The sequence below is a fragment of the Monodelphis domestica genome, chromosome 3 (genome assembly GCF_027887165.1).
Source record: "Monodelphis domestica isolate mMonDom1 chromosome 3, mMonDom1.pri, whole genome shotgun sequence".
NCBI classification, from domain to species: Eukaryota; Metazoa; Chordata; class Mammalia; order Didelphimorphia; family Didelphidae; genus Monodelphis; species Monodelphis domestica.
The window spans coordinates 500,034,571-500,051,080 of record NC_077229.1 but is presented as its reverse complement, the minus strand read 5'-3'; the positions used below and the strand labels follow the sequence as shown (position 1 = coordinate 500,051,080).

The 16,510-nt window shown below is 34.4% G+C and overlaps 1 protein-coding gene across 6 annotated transcripts in view; it reads left to right on the top strand.

Moving 5' to 3' along the window:
- ERBIN (erbb2 interacting protein) overlaps positions 1-16,510 on the top strand; it is a 171,382-nt gene that overhangs the window by 87,210 nt on the left and 67,662 nt on the right. For all 6 annotated transcript variants that reach the window (XM_056824851.1, XM_056824850.1, XM_056824848.1 and 3 more), the window contains exons 3-5: positions 193-390; positions 4,969-5,086; positions 16,194-16,272. In XM_056824851.1, the coding sequence (XP_056680829.1) occupies positions 202-390; positions 4,969-5,086; positions 16,194-16,272 (386 nt within the window). In that variant the 5' untranslated portion in view covers positions 193-201. The remainder of the gene's footprint in view (positions 1-192; positions 391-4,968; positions 5,087-16,193; positions 16,273-16,510) is intronic.

Below are 16,510 nucleotides of genomic sequence, written 5' to 3'. Positions count from 1 at the left end.
GACAAGGGATACATAGTATGTGGTTAGGTCCATGCTTTGCATTTTTTTTTCAGGTTTTTATGGGCTCTTGCCACCCACTTGTGTGACCTTTGAAAACTGATCAGTGCCTAGCCCTAATCACTGATATATAAGATTTTTAAAAGTGGTATTCAGTTCTGATTTTAAATTTTATTTTTATTTTGAATTTTTCAGTGCCTGAAAATGACTACAAAGCGAAATTTGTTTGTGCGGTTGGTACCATGTCGTTGTCTTCGAGGAGAAGAAGAAACAGTCACCACCCTTGATTATTCTCATTGCAGTTTGGAACAGGTGCCCAAGGAAATTTTTACTTTTGAAAAAACCTTGGAAGAACTCTATTTAGATGCTAATCAGATTGAAGAGCTTCCCAAGGTATGTTTTTATTTTGCTTCATGATTTAATTTTCATCACTTTATGCCTTTTTGAGAATAGCAGTACTATAATGCTCTAATTAGTTACCTTTTGGATCCAGAGTTTACTTTTTTCATTGTTGTTCTTAGAGTACACAAATGAGACTTCCTTTTAAAACATCCTTTTAAAATTGTTTTGCAAACATTTAGATTACCTTAGAAATGTATCAGAAATCTGTATTTTAACACCATTGTTGTTATGGTCCATTATGGTAAGTATTGGGAATATATTATTATCTCTTTATCCAGTTGAATAGGATGATGTTAAGATACTATTGTTATACATTATCACTGAAAAATTTCCTCATTCTCACTGTCTCATAACCTGTTTTCTTTTTCCTTCATTTCCTCTCATTATTTAATGCCAATTTTGTGACTTTTTATTATCCAGTCTTTTTTACCTTTTGACACTGTTGAATAACAGGTGCTACTATCCCTTTGTTTCTTTCTTCCCCAATTTCTGTGGGATCTTCTCCCTCTCCCCCTCCGCAGCCCTTTCCTCTCCTTTCCCCCCCTTCTTCCCTGCCTCTCTTTGCCCCCTCCCTAACGTAGAAGAGGGTAGAAAGGTCTAGGCAATCATGGTTAAGTGACTTGCCCAAGATCATACAACTAAGAAGTGTCTTGAGACCCAATTTGAAACCAGACACTCTATCCACTGTGCTCCCTAGCAGCCCTCTTCAGTTTTTGGAGCTGCTGTCATAATAACCCATTTTCTGCCCCACCAGAGCCAGCCCACATGAAACTGTCTTTTTTTCTCTTCATCTTCTCTTTTGGCGATTCCGTATTTTCCACATTTTTTATTGTACCTCTGCTGATGAACAAAAATTCAACCCTCATTTATCTCCTAAAATTCAAATGCACCATTCCCAAGTACCTGTTAGACTACTTCATCTGAAGGACCAGTCGGTACTGCATACACTCAAAAATTGTATTCAAAACAATTCTCCCCAAAAGATCTTCTCCCCGAGACCTGTTCCTCATAGAAGAGGTTTGGGTTGTTTCTGTTATTATTGCTGTTGCCTCCACCCTTCTAGTCACCTGTGTTCAGGGCCTCATGTTCTTTGACTCGTCTCAACTCATAGTGGTGAGTCTCTTTATTAAGAAGTCCATGTCTTCTGATTAGATTCTCATCACCTTGGTCTTTGTCTTTTCTGCTTGGATCTCTCTCTTTCCTTTCCAATTCACCTCCTACACGTTTGCCAAAATGATCTTTCCAGGGCTTAGGCATTGCTGTCCTGTTCACTTTGCACTCCAGGATACAATACAAAATAGTTAGCATTTCGGGAGCCCTTCATTCACATCCTGGCTGCAGTCACAAATACTTGTCGCATGACTTCCCTTGACTGTCTATATTCTAGGCCCATTGAAATGTGTTCTTCCCAGATTTAGCGCTATATCTTTGTGGTAGGGAGGTTCATGTGAAAAGCAGCATCCCACAGAGATAGCTTTAACACTATTGTTATTAACATAGGAAAGAGAGAAAAGATTTTAGCATGGACAGGGTCAGGTTGTGACAGAGCTGGCAGCCCACTGACAGACAGAAGCAGGTACAGAGACCCTCCGGGCTTGAGCTTCCAGGTCGGGTTTTAAAAGCCTCCTTACCTTCTTTCTTAGAATCACTACTGTATATTGGTCCCAAGGCAGAGCAGCGCTATGGGCTAGGCACCTGGAATTGCCACTTGCCCAGGGTCACACAGGGAGAAAGTCTCTGAGGCCAGATTTGGACCCAGGGCCTCCTGTCTCTCAACCCACTGAGCCACCTAATTACTCCCTTTAGATGTCATTTTAGACAAACTGCCAATATGATACCAGTGCAAGATTGTAAACAGTAAAACAAAGACATTTTCTAAATTACCTGTAAGGAAAATGGAATGCAGAGGAAGGCAGTAGAAATAAAGAATCGGAAAGAAGGAAAGTTAACCCTAAGGTTCCCATTCCAACAGCAGGTTTAAATGGGGTGTTAGAGCTTGTCAATTTGTTCTCACATGATAATGTTCACCTCTTTGCCTTTGCATATGCTCTCTATTATGCCTCAAGTGTATCTTAATTTTGCCTGTTAGAATTCTTTATTTCCTTCCAAGTTCATGTTCTTCTTCCATCTATAGCCTAAACCATACCCATAACCGTTTCTTTCTCTTTAAAAATTTACCTTGGATTTATTTATCTGTTCATATGGTTTGCTGTCCAATAGAATGTAAATGTTAAAGTAATACATAATATATTTTGGGGGGAGTAGAGTAGAAAATAGAAGATGAAACAGTATCAAATCCGTATTTTTCTCATATTTTCTTTTTAATTCTTGTGATATGCAGGCATATGTTGGAGGTATTGTAGGTTTGGTAAAAAGCAAATGCTGTTGTAAAGCAAGTTACATCAATTTTTTGTTGTCCAATGTATATAAAAGTTGTGTTTATACTGCAGTCTGTTATGTGTGCAATAGTATTGTATCTAAGAAACCAATATATATACCTTGATTAAAAATATTTTATTTCAATAAAATGCTAACCATAACCTGAACCTTCAGCAAGTCATAATCAATTTTTAATGGTGGAGAGTCTTTCTCGACTAATGACTAATTTCTTGATTAATGACTAATAAGATGGTGTTTACTAAGAGTTTGAGTGGTTGTGGCAATTTCTTAAAATATGACAACAATGAATTTTTCTGCATCGATTGACTCTTCCTTTCACTTGAACAGTTAGATTTACTAATTCACCTGGAGTATTGTTGTGTCTTAGAGAATAAGGAGGTCAGAGGATGGGAACAAGGAGTGAGGAATTGCTGGTTGGTGGAGCAGTCAGAACATACAATATTTATCAATTAAGCTCTTATATGGGCATGGTTCATGGCAATCCAAAACAATTACTATAATAACATTAAAGAGATAGGAAGTGAACACATGTTGGGGAAATGGTGCTGATAGACTTGGGTCCATGCAAGGTTGCCACAAACCTTTAATTTAAAAAAATGTAATACCTGCAAAATACAATAAACCAAAGTGCAATAAAATGAGATAAAATGCCTGTACTCCTAAATTACTTTCATTTGTTACATAGAAACCAAAATAAATGTTATTAACTTATAATAATAGAAATATAAACCATATTGAGGGAACTGATTGTCTTGCTTTACTCCTTCTTGGTTGGATTGCATTTGAAAAAGGGATTTCTAGTTCTATGAAATCTTTTATTCACTATTCCACTCTACTCTATTATTTTGTTTCTGGCTCTCTTTATTTCTTTTGTAGGCTGTAATAATCTTCTAACTTTCTCCATGATTCCATGATCTCTCATCCATCTTTTACAAAGCTGCCAAAATGATCTCTTTAATAACAACAATCATAATAATAAAAGCAAGTTAACATTTCTATAGCACCTATGTGATAAGTACAAAGTAAAAATGACACATAAATTCTTCTACCACTTATGATCATTTTTTTATTCCTATGTACATTTTATGCAAATGAAAATTATTCCTGATTTTTCACCATAGAAATACCTTGTAACTAGTGGGAATAGAGTACAGGATACATACTACTTTGGGAGCCTGACCCAGTCCCTGCTCTTTTTTGACCTACAAACTAAGTCATTTCTATGCATTTTAAAAGGAAATCTTATTGTATTTATGGATGTAAAAGCCATTCTTACTTTGACGGAAAAAAAAATTGTGGGTCCTGCCCACAGCTTGCTGATGACCCCACTCACCTTCCAGAATCAGAATGAAGCTTTAACAAATGCCTTTATTTCGCATCTGCTCTGTGCCACATGCTAGGCTAGTTGTTGGGAATAAAAATACAAAATTGAGATAGTTGCAGCTGTCAGAGAACTCAAATCGTAACTGGCAGAGACAGCAGATCGAAGAGTTAAAATTAATTAATGTTCAATTTGTGATCAATCTAAAAGCCAGGTAGGCAGAGAAAAGTGTCAGTGCATATGGTAAGGCCTTAAGGATCTTGGGGAATGATGTGCCCCGCCCAAGAAGATGGTGAGTTCAAAGTTTAGAGGGGGTTCTGAATTGTCTCTATTTGTGGAGTCAGTGGGGTCAGTGTCCAGTTGAAAATAGGCACTTGCTCCTATGGTCTTTGGGGAAGAGAAAAACTTTGGTTCCTTTTAGTGGCAATAATTGTGATGGTATCTCTTTTCTAACACACGTTGGGTTGGAGAGGGAAAATCCTTGGTTTTCTTCCATTAGGCATAACTGGAATCTCCATCCTCCCCCTGAAATCAACATCAAAACAATATCTCCCATGAGGTCTCCTTCAGATTTTTGACTAGAAATGAAGTGTCATTCCACATACTTATGTTTTAGAAAGCTTCAAAGGGATTTTAGAGAATCTAGCCAGAAGCCTGGAAGTGGTAGTAAATAAAAAACCCAGGTCAAGGCATTTGCTTTGTTTACGGTGTTGCTTATATTAATGAAATTTAATAGTCACTTCTGTGGGAGAGTAGAAGGTTTTTGTTTGTGTTTTTAAAAAACTATATGTGAATATTAAAATTTTTGGAAGAAAATCATAATAATACTTATTTGTTTGTTTCATCAGCAACTTTTTAACTGTCAATCTCTACACAAACTGAGTTTGCCAGACAATGATTTAACAACATTGCCAGCATCCATTGCAAATCTCATAAATCTCAGGGAGCTAGATGTCAGCAAAAATGGTAAGTCACTTAATTTTTTATAGCTGAGTACATTAAAATTTTTTTTTAAATATGCCAGGGCATATGAAATTTTTGCTTAAATTTTTACTTAACTTGGTTAAAACACTGCATAAACTAAACAATCATTAAAATAGCTTTGTACTTTAACCTACCACCAAATTTGCATTCTATTTGGTAAGAAGTATTTAAAACTGTATATTCCTATATCCTTAAAAAAAATTTTTTTTAAAGCATGTCATTGATTTGATTTAATGTTCCTTTCATCCTCTGAAAGTGAAATAACCAACAAGGGGAATTCTATTTTTCATCAAATTCTGAGGCAGTCGTGAAGACTTGCTCAGACACTTCCTAACTATCCGTTAATCACTTTAACATCTAGCCTTCACTTTCCTTATATGTGAAGAGTATTGGACTTTGGATTTATCACTTTTCCCCCCTAGCTCTTAAGTCAAAGATATTGTGTCCAAAAATGGACCTCAGTATTTTCTTTTGAAAACTCAGCATTCCTGCACACTTATTTAAAGTTGTAACTTCCTGGTCATCATGGTACACAATCTTAGAGTTATCCTGGACTCTCATTTAATTTGTTAAGCCTCTTTGGTAATTTCTATGTTTAAATCCCTTCCCCTTCTCTCTAGTAACCCAACCTTTCTCCCAGTTTAGTTCTTCATTGTCTCTTTCCTGGACTATCATAGGAACTCCATAGTCAGCCTTCTGGCTTCCATTTTGTTGCCTCTTCAATCACTCTTCCACACAACTGATGTTTATATACCTGAAAACTATCCAACTGACTTATGCTCTCTTTTGAATAAAACGTCTTCAATGGCTCCCTTCTGCCATTCAGATAAAATAGAAAATCGTCAATTTGATAATTATAATTTATTTGTTACTCACATTTTTCCTGTTATAGTCTCTCTCATCAAAATGGGATGCTAACTCTTGCCCATGATGCTCATATACAGTGTTCAATCTGCTGCCTTCTTGAATTTGACCATTTTTATTTTTCCCCCTCTTGAAATTTCTTTATATATTTTATTTCTTTCTATATTGTGACACACACCCATCCTCATATAGAATGTAAGTTCCTTGAGGGCTGGGTTTCTGTGTTTTTTTTTTTTAAGTTTATTCATTTATATATTTGGACATTTATTTTGAAATTTTGAATTGCAAATCATTTCTCTTTAGCCCTATCTTCCCCCATTCAGAAAACTAATATGATACCCATTATATATGTGAAGTTATGCAAAGTAATTCCATATTTTTATGCTGCCCCATCCTCCTCTTCCCCATAAAAGTAATAGAAAGTTTTTTTTAAATATGCTTCAATCCACATTCAAGAGTTTATCAGTTCTCTCTCTGCAGGTGGAAAGCATTTTTTCATCATAAGTCCTTCCAAATTCCGACAACTGATCATTGTCTTGCTCAGACTACCTAAGTCTTTCACAGTTGATCATCCCTATAATAGTGCTGTTGTTTTGTATAGTCCTCTGGAATTCATAATTCATAAGAACTTGTCATTTTTGAGGATCAACTTAGAAAAGTGCTTATTTTATTACAAAATGCCCACTGGTGCCATTTATTAGAGGAAGAAAATGGATCTAGAAGGCTGATTTTGGACCATCTCAGCTCATGTAGAGAATCTAGTTGAATGTAATGTCAACACTTTCATTAAGCCTCAGACCAAATTAGTGGTTAACAGAGCAATAGTTCTAATTTAATACCTTAAACTCTTACATAGAACAATCCTGTCAAAGCCTTATTTGCTTAAATTTTTACATAAATTTTTTTTTTAAACCTTACGTTCCGTCTTGGAGTCAATACTATGTATTGGCTCCATGGCAGAAGAGTAGTAAGGGCTAGGCAATGGGGGTCAAGTGACTTGCCCAGGGTCACACAGATGGGAAGTGTCTGAGGCCAGATTTGAACCTAGGACCTCCCATCTCTAGGTCTGACTCTCAATCCACTGAGCCACCCAGCTGCCCCCTTTACATAAATTTAAAGTAGTTTTATTAGTACTTTGTTAGGTGGTACTAGAACATGATCCTCTGTCATAAGATGCTGTGGAGCATTGTAATACGTAACAGCCCTCTGTGGACTATATGTGTGTGAATATTAAAATGCTCATCAGAGACCAGTGATTGTTTTGGACTGATTACAGGAGGGATGGGCTTATAAAAACACAGTTCAAATAGTACAGAAAGAGATCACTTTTAGTTCAGCCAGGCATAAATGATTTGAATTGCTTATATTGAGTACAGGTAGTAGTATACAAGAATTTTGATGCCATAAAAAATTAATATATTCACATCATACTTATAATTTTAAACTGCATTATTAACACTGTATACTTTTTAAAAATCTAAACAATCAATTAAATGAGGGAAAGAGGAATGAGGAAGGGAACAAGCATTTATTTATTTTACTTCCGGAAACTTTTATTTAATTAATTAATTTAGATTCTTTTTCTATGGTTACAAGATTCATGTTCTTTCCTTCCCCTCCCTCTATCCCCCCTCCATAGCTGATGTGCAATTCCACTGGATTTTACATGTGTCATTCCTCAGGACCTCTTTCCATATTATTGATATTTGCACTAGGGTGATCGTTTAGAGTCTACATCCCCAATCATATCCCCTCGACCCATGTGATTGAACAGTTGTTTTTCTTCTGTATTTCCCTCCCACAGTTCTTCCTCTGGATGTGGATAGCATCTTTCTCATAAGTCCCTCAGAATTGTCCTGTATCATTGCTTTGCTGCTAGTAGAGAAGTTCATTACATTTGATTGTGCTACAATGTATCAGTCTCTATGTACAATGTTTACCTGATTCTGCTCCTCTCACTTTGCCTCAATTCCTGGAGGTGGTTCCAGTCTCCATGGAATTCCTCCACTTTATTATTCCTTTGAGCACAATAGTATTCCATCACCAACAGATACCACAGTTTGTTCAGCCATTCCCCAATTGAAGGGCATCCCCTCATTTTCCAATTTTTTGCCACCACAAAGAGCACAGCTATGAATATTCTTGTACATGTCTTTTCCCTTGTTATCTCTTTGGGGTACAAACAGAGCAGTGCTATGGCTGGATCAAAGGGCAGACAGTCTTTTAGCACCCTTTGGGGCATAGTTCCAAATTGCCAGAAACAAGCATTTTTTAAGGGCCCACTATGTGCCAGGCATTGCTGGAAACTCATTACATATGTTATCCTACATATATCCTCACAATAACCCTTTGATATAGGGGCTTTTAATACTCCTTATTTAAAGTTGGGGAAACTGAAGCAGTCAGAGATTGTGACATGCCCAATGGCACGCAGCTTGAAAGCAACTGGATCCAGAGTTTTTCCAACTCCCACCCCAAGCTTTTTCCGTTGTGTCTTGATTTCTAACTTTTTTCCATATCTAAGGTATAATAATTCATACTGAATATTTAATAATGGCTATTTTCTTTGCACCTATTTATGTGGACTCATGCACACATGAAAGTAGGAATCTTGTAACTTAGGAAGCATAGAATAAGCAAGAATCATTGTTTCAGTAAAAAATAGATAGCATATATTTTATATGTATCTTTGAATATTTTGCAAGTAACATTTTAAAATGTATATGGGATAATCAGAGTAAATAGAAGTCAGTCCAGTATTCAAATTCTCATACTTGGAAATATTTTGGCATAGTTATATGTATTCAGAAATTTTTACTTGCAATTTTGTCATTAGATTGTAGATTCCCAGGTATTTTATATTGTCTACAGTGATTTTAAATGGAGTTTCTCTTTCTAACACTAGCAGTTGGGTTTGTTGGAAACACATAGGAATGCTCAAGATTTATGTGGGTTTATTTTGAATATTTGGTTTATTTCTTCTAGCTAAGTTCTTGGATTCTCTAGGTATATCATCATGTCATCTTCAAAGAGTGATAGTTTAGTTTCCTCTTCACCTACTTTGATCCCTTCAATTTCTTTTTCTTCTCTAATTGTTGCTGCTAGCATTTCTAGTACAACATTAAATTGTAGTGGTGATGATAATGGGGCATTCTTGTTTCATTCTAGATATTATTGGGAAGGCATCTAACTTATCCCCATTGCAGATGATACTTGCTGATAGTTTTAAATAAATACTGTTTATTATTTTGAGTGAAAGTCTTGTAAATAAAGATTTTAGAAGAAAATATTTTCAACCTTTGAGTTTTTCTTTTTCCTTGTATTAGCAATTGTTTTATCTTAGCCCTAGGGAGACACTTTCCTTAGTCCCAGATATTCATATTGCTACCTGATTCTAACATTTCTGATGCATTCCTGTCTATATTAGACTATCTCTTTAGTGTAATTTCTGTTAACTAAAGTTAATTTCTTTGTCTTTATATAGAGAGATCTCTGATAGCTGAGATTTTTAAGCACATTATATTTTTTTGAACTTAATATTTGGTTTCAGGAAGACATGCTTTAAAATTTTATTGAGCATTATTATAAGTCATGGCCCACAGAAGGCAAAGTTAGCAACAGAAGTCCAATATATATGTAAAAATATTCATATCAGCAAAAAATGGAAACCAATAATATAAAGACATAAAATAATAAATATGAAGAATTTTTAAAAAGGGGGAAGATTTTTATGAGCGGAGGCAGAATTAAATGAACATAAGCACTAATATGCAAAATGACTACAAAAATAGTCTACTACAAAAAAAAATTTGAAAAATGGCCAATGTCCTTGAGAACAGAAAATCTCATTTCCATCTTCACAATCAGAATATTTTGTAGAAGAGAATAGCAGCCAATCAATATTTATTGTTTACATTGTCCTATGGTTATAAATCAGAGAATGCATACAATAGATCAAATTCTCAAATTAAGCTAATTTATCAGAAATTTTTGCTTAACTATTCTTTTTCACATTGGAGAGTTCAGTCTGCAAGTGAGAATCAGTTGAAATGACTGATATAAGAACAAGAGGCATCAATAACTTGATTTTAGAGAAAATTAATAAGTTTAAGAAAACTTTAAAGCAGTTTTGGGGTACATTTTCACAGCATATGCTACTATAAGAGCTTAAGAGATAAGCCTAAGTGCCAATTCGTTTTAAAAAAAATTAGAACAAGGGGGCAGCTGGGTGGCTCTGTGGATTGAGAGCCAGGCCCAGGGATGGGAGGTCTTTGGTTCAAATCTGGCCTCCGACACTTCCCAGCTGTGTGACCCTGGGCAAGTCACTTGACACCCCCATTGCCTAGCCCATAGCCTTCTTCTGCTTTGGAACTGATACATAGTAAATGTATTAACTAAAATGATGGGGGTAGCTTTCTCATTTATGACTAGAGGGACAATTATTGACCATAAAGGGAATGGAGGTTACAAAATTATGGGTAATGCTTTATTCCTTGAAATGAAAACAAACTATAAAAACCTTTTAATTTTTTTCAGAAACAAAATTAATTCTGATCATAAAAAAATCACTTGAGAAAAAAATATTTAAAATCCATAAGAAAATTCTGATATTATAAATAATTTAGAGAATAATAAAATGAGAAAATAAAATGACTATAATTACACTTGAAATAAGTAGTCAAAGGATATGAAGAAATAATCCTCAAAGAATTACAAAGTATTTTTAAAAATTAATTTTGATTTTGTTTTTTATAATAATTTCCCCCTGTCTTGTTCCCCTCTTAGAGTACCACATTATATAACAAATACTGGTATTTAAAGGAAAGGAGAGAATAGTAAAACTAATCAATATATTGAAAGAATCTGACAATATGCACTATGTAACAACCATGGACTTCATACATCTACAAAACCATAGGGTGAGGGTGGCTTCTCATCTTCTGTGGGGCTGTATTTATTCTTCATAATTTTGCAACATTTACATTTTATGTTTGGATTTTTTGGTTATTCTTTCTATTTATTTCCATATTGATTGTAGTATTTATAAGGTTTTCTTGCCTTGACTTATTTTAGTTTGTATTATAACATAAATTTTTCTAAACTTTTGTTTTCATCAGTTAGAAATAGCAGTATTCCATTACTTTCACATACCACAATTCACTTAGTGATTCCCCAATCACCAGACATTTCATTTTTTGTTCTTTACTACTACAAAAAAAGTATTATAAATATTTTGGGAGTGTATTGGGTTTTCTTCCAATGTTGCATAGTTAATTGAAAATTGCTCTCAAAATGGATTATGCTGATTTTCAGCTCTATTGGCAATGTACAAATTATGCCTGTTTTCCCATGATCCTGCCAACCTGGACTGTTTTTTGTCATGTTTGTCATTTTTTGAGGTATGAAGTAAACCCCATAGTTGTTTTGATTTACATTTCTCTTATTATTAGTGATTTGGGACACTCAATCATACTGTTTTTTAATAGTTTACAATTTTTTTAGTATGTTGTGCATATCTATCTATCTATTGGGGTGTGACTTTTGATCTTATACTGGTCCTGGATCTTTTATACTATGAAACCTAAAAATAGTACTAAGACTGTTAAGAGACTTTTCAATTTCTTTGTTATATAATTTAACCTATCCCTTCTCTCCCTTTCCTTTTCTCTCAGTGAAATCCTCATTTTCACCTCCTGTTTTTTTTTTAAACATATCATATATCATCATAATCAGTTTATTTCCCTTCTTTCTTTCTTGTCTTATTCCCCTTCTGCTTCACTGTAGGGTAAGATAGAATTCAATACCCTAATGAATATATTTGTTTTTCCTTCTCTGAGTCAGTTATGATGAGAGTAAAGTTTAAGCATTGCCAGTCACCCCCCTCCCCCCCTCCCCTCCCCATAATAATTTTTCATGCCTCTTTGTTATATAATTAACCCATTCTATCTCTTCCTTCCCTTTTCTTTCACTGCAACCCTCTTTTACATCCCTTGATTTTTTTTACAAATCATATCATAATCAGCTTATTTCCCCACCCTCTTTCTAAGTATATTCTTTATATTTGCTCTACTACTAAGAATTAAGTTTGAGAATTACAGATATCCTATTTCCATGTAGAAATACAAACATTTTTACCTTAATGAGTCCCTTAAATTTTCTTTCTTATTTACCTTTTTAGAATTCTCTTTTGCCTCCTGTTTTGACTTCAGATTTTTTGTTTAGGTCTGGCTTCTTCCTCAGGAATGCTTGGAAATCCTCTTTCTTATTGAATGTTCATTTTTTTCCCTGAAAGTGTATAGTAAAGTTTTGCTGGATAGGTGACTCTTAAGTTGTAAATCTAGATATTTCTTCTTCCTGAATATCATATCCCAGGCCTTCTGATCCTTTAATGTGTGATCCTGATAATAACTCCATGGTATTTGAATTGTTTCTTTCTGGCTGCTTGTTGTCAAATTTCTGGAGATGATCTGTGGAGTCTTTCACTTTCTTTTTTATTTTTCATCAAGAATATCTGGGTAATTTTCTTTGATAATTTCTTGTATTATGATGTCCAGGCTTTTAAAAAATTTTTATTTTTTAAATATAATCATGGCTTTAAGGTAGTCTAATAATTCTTAAATTTTCTGGTTCTATTTTCCAGGACAATTTTTTCAGTAAGATACTTTCTGGTTTTTTGTTTGTTTGTTTGTTTGTTTTTCTCATGATTTTGTCTTATTGTTCCTTGATTAGTTTCCAGTTCAATTCTAATTTTTTAAGCCCTGATTTTCCTCCATCAGTTTTTGGGTCTTCTTTTTTAGTTTTGCTCATTTCTTCTTGCATTGCTTTCCTTTCTCTTCCCCACTTTTCCTCTACCTTTCTTAATTGTTTTTTGAAGTCTTTTTTGACCTTTTTCATTATGTGTCAAATCTATATTTTTCTTTTGTTCTTTGCCTGTGCTTTGTTTGCACTGTTCCCTTCTGTGTGTGTACTTTGCTCTTTGTCTTCATAAAAAACTCTTTATATTTAGGTGCTTCTTTTTTTGACTTTTCATTTTTCCTACCTTGTTATAGGTAGGCTCTATTCTCTGGGAACTTAAGGTACCCTCTTAAGCTTCAGTCCTTCCTTCATGCTACCCTTAACTTTATTTCTGGATTTCTGCCAGTTTCAGTTCTTCCAAGATGGTATGATGGCCTGGGAGCTCTGAGAGCCACCTCCTACTTTTGATTCAATTAACCCTTAAAACACTTATAGCTTTAAATTCTCACCTGGCTTGGGCTTAAGATATAAGTCTCTGTGCTTGATCAGATCAGGGAGTACTCAAATTCTAGCCTCAGGCCTAGGTATAAGCATTTGGTCTCACTGTGGACTTGATCTTGTCACACACACCATAGATTGCCCTGCCCTGGGCAAAAGCTCCATGAGCTTTTGGAAAGTGACTCAGGAGCCCCCGGGGGAGTGGGGGCATTCTCCCCACCACCACCACCACCACCACCATCTATGTCCTTGACACAGGTCCAGACTTGGACTCCTGGTTTTGCTCTGGGCTCACACAAATCATCCTGCTTCAGCACAGACTACCCGGAGCTGTGATTTGGGACTTATTACAAGTTTTGAATTTCAAGGGGTATGGGTTGGTTGGACCTCCATTTGTCCAGGCAAGTTCTTAGGGTCTGGATGTTGACTTGGGCTTAGATTCCAAAACTTGGAACAACATATGGAATGTTGGGAGGTGTGGCTTTTTCTTGGCTTGCTCTTTGCTCCATGTTGTAGCCTCCTACTATCTGTGCTCCACTAAATGTTCAATACTTTTTAGGTTTTTCTCTTCTTTAAAGTGTTTTCACTCTTATCTCCTTGTTGGTTCTTTCACTCCTATATTCATTTTGTGATGTTATTTTAATATATTGATTGGAGAGGATTTTTTTGATGACTTTGAGCTCCACTGCTCTAACCTGCCATCTTGGCAGGTAATATATAATTTTTATCATACTGGAAATTCTTAATTCATTTATATTCTCTATCAAATTGAATGTTTTACATTGGGATTTTTTAAAACCCACATTTTCTTTCTTAGAATCAATGCTGTATATTGGTTCCAAGGCATAAAAGTGGTACAGTTTAGACAGTGGGAGTTAACTGACTTGCCCAAGATCACATAGCAATGAAGTATCTAAGGACAGATTTTAACCCAGGGCTTTTTCTTTAGTCCTGACTCTGAATCCACTGAGCCATCTAGGTGCCCCCAATTATATTGTTTTTGGTTGTTTTCTAGTTTGTGGTATTTTTCAACCAATACTAAATAGTTTTAATAACTGCTATTTTATAATATAGTTTTATGTCTTGAAATGCTCATTCTCTTTCATACATAACATTTTCATTATTTGCCTTGATGTTTTACATCTACAGAAATAAATTTATTTCAATTCTACAAACTATATCTTTGATAACTTGATTGGTACTTAGATATTGTAATCAACTCAATGACCAGCCATAATTTCAAACATGCTATACAACCTCTATGTAGGAAGTTCCTATATTCATAGTACAATCCCTTCTCCTTTCCCTTCATGTCCCTTTAACCTTTCCTCTCACCCTCTTCCTCCTCTTCTTCATCTCTACTCTCCTCCCCCCTTCCCTTTACCAGCAGATTCATTCTACCTTTCCAGCCATATTGCTGAAACCACTCTGTTAGTGTACTCCCCTGTGAATCCTCTCACCTTTCCTATAAACTTTTAAAGGCAAAATACCCTTCTCTGTCCAACATGTTCCTTTAGGCATTATGTTTTCCTTGCTTTTGTATTTGTATTTGTATTTCTTTTTTGGGGAGCCCACGTCACCTTCTTGGTATTCTTCACATGCAGACACTCAAAAAAATATAAATAATGAATCATGAAAGAGTAAGAAAAGAGGGCAACACTGTTAGGCATTTCCACACCTTTTATTTTGTGATCATTTTAGTCATTTATTTATTTTCATCATTCAGCCTTTTTAACATCATTCAATATCACTAAGCATATTGTTTTAACTACTGGTAGATAAGGAATGAAGAGGAACAATGAAAAAAAAAGTAGAGGAATTTCAAACTAATATGTCTTTCTAGTAAAATTTCTTTGAATATCAATATAAGTAGCTAAACTTCCCTAGTAATTCTTTACATTCTAATAATTCACTTAGATGCCTGATTTAATGGAGCTTTTTTCCAGAAGTCATGAAGATTGGAATCCTGCCTCAGACACTTATCTATTAAATAGGGATGATAATTCTACTTCATAAATTCAACTTAAAGGCTACTTCATAATTTTTTTGTGAGAATTAAATTTGATAATATATGTAAAGTATTTCAAATTCCATATAAATATTAATGATGATGATGATGATGATGATGATGATGATGATGATGATGATGATGATGATGATGATTACTGACTTCTAAGGTTCTTTTTCATTTGTTTTCTACTTTGTCACCTTATATTCCAATATGGATTTTTTTTCATTTTTGGAAATAACTGATATGGATAACAATTGTGATTTCCTTGGTATAGGAAACTTCCTCTTGTGGAATTTTCTCTACCAAAGCAGATCTGTATCTCCTCTGTAATTTAGTCTTGAAAAGTCCCTAAACCATTGGTGTCAAATGGAAACAAATGTCTACAGGCCACATGTTGACTTAGAAAACCACAAATTAATGTTATCTGTGTTGTATTATGTTTTTATTTATTTAGTTAACATTTTTCAGTTTCATTTTAATCTGGTTCTACTGCATTCAGGAGTTTTGACAAGGTATAAGTTTGACAGTTCTAATCTAGAATACTGGGAAATTAAGACTTGCCCAGCATCATACAATCAGTATGTGTAAGCAATGAGACGACCTTTATTAGTCCTTCTTCTGAGGTCAGTTTTCTATCCACTAATCTATGCTCTCAATTTCCCTTTTTGTTTTTATATATAGTTTATTTTATAAAATGTTCTTCCCCCACCTCCTTGTATTTTTGAATGCCTGTTGATTTCATTACATTATCACAATTTAACTCTTAACTCATGCCATTTTTATTGAACATTAGGTTGCTTGCTTTTGAAAAAAAAATACATTTAATGTTATTGAGCATTTGAACAAATAGTCCTTTTTTTTAAATCCTAATAACACTTTAAAAATATATTCCTAGAAGTAGATTAATTGGGGAAAGGGTTATACTTATCCATGTAAATTTAGGGGTGTTATTTTGTTTTTTGTTTTTGGTTCATCTTTTAGGAATTCAGGAGTTTCCAGAAAATATAAAGAACTGTAAGGTTCTGACGATTGTTGAGGCCAGCGTAAATCCTATTTCAAAGTAAGTTTTCTCATTTTGAAAAATAAACTTTTTTTTTGTATAAAAAATTCAAAATTAAAGAGCAAATATATTATAACTTTTTTTGATTGTGAAATTTTATTTCATTAAATTTAAAAATGTTACCAATCATTACTTTTCCTTTAAATGCTTTTTATTTTTGTTGCAAATTTACCTTCAAACTGCTGAACTTTGAATCATATAGCATCTTTTAGTTTTTGTCAGCCTATAAGAATCAGTC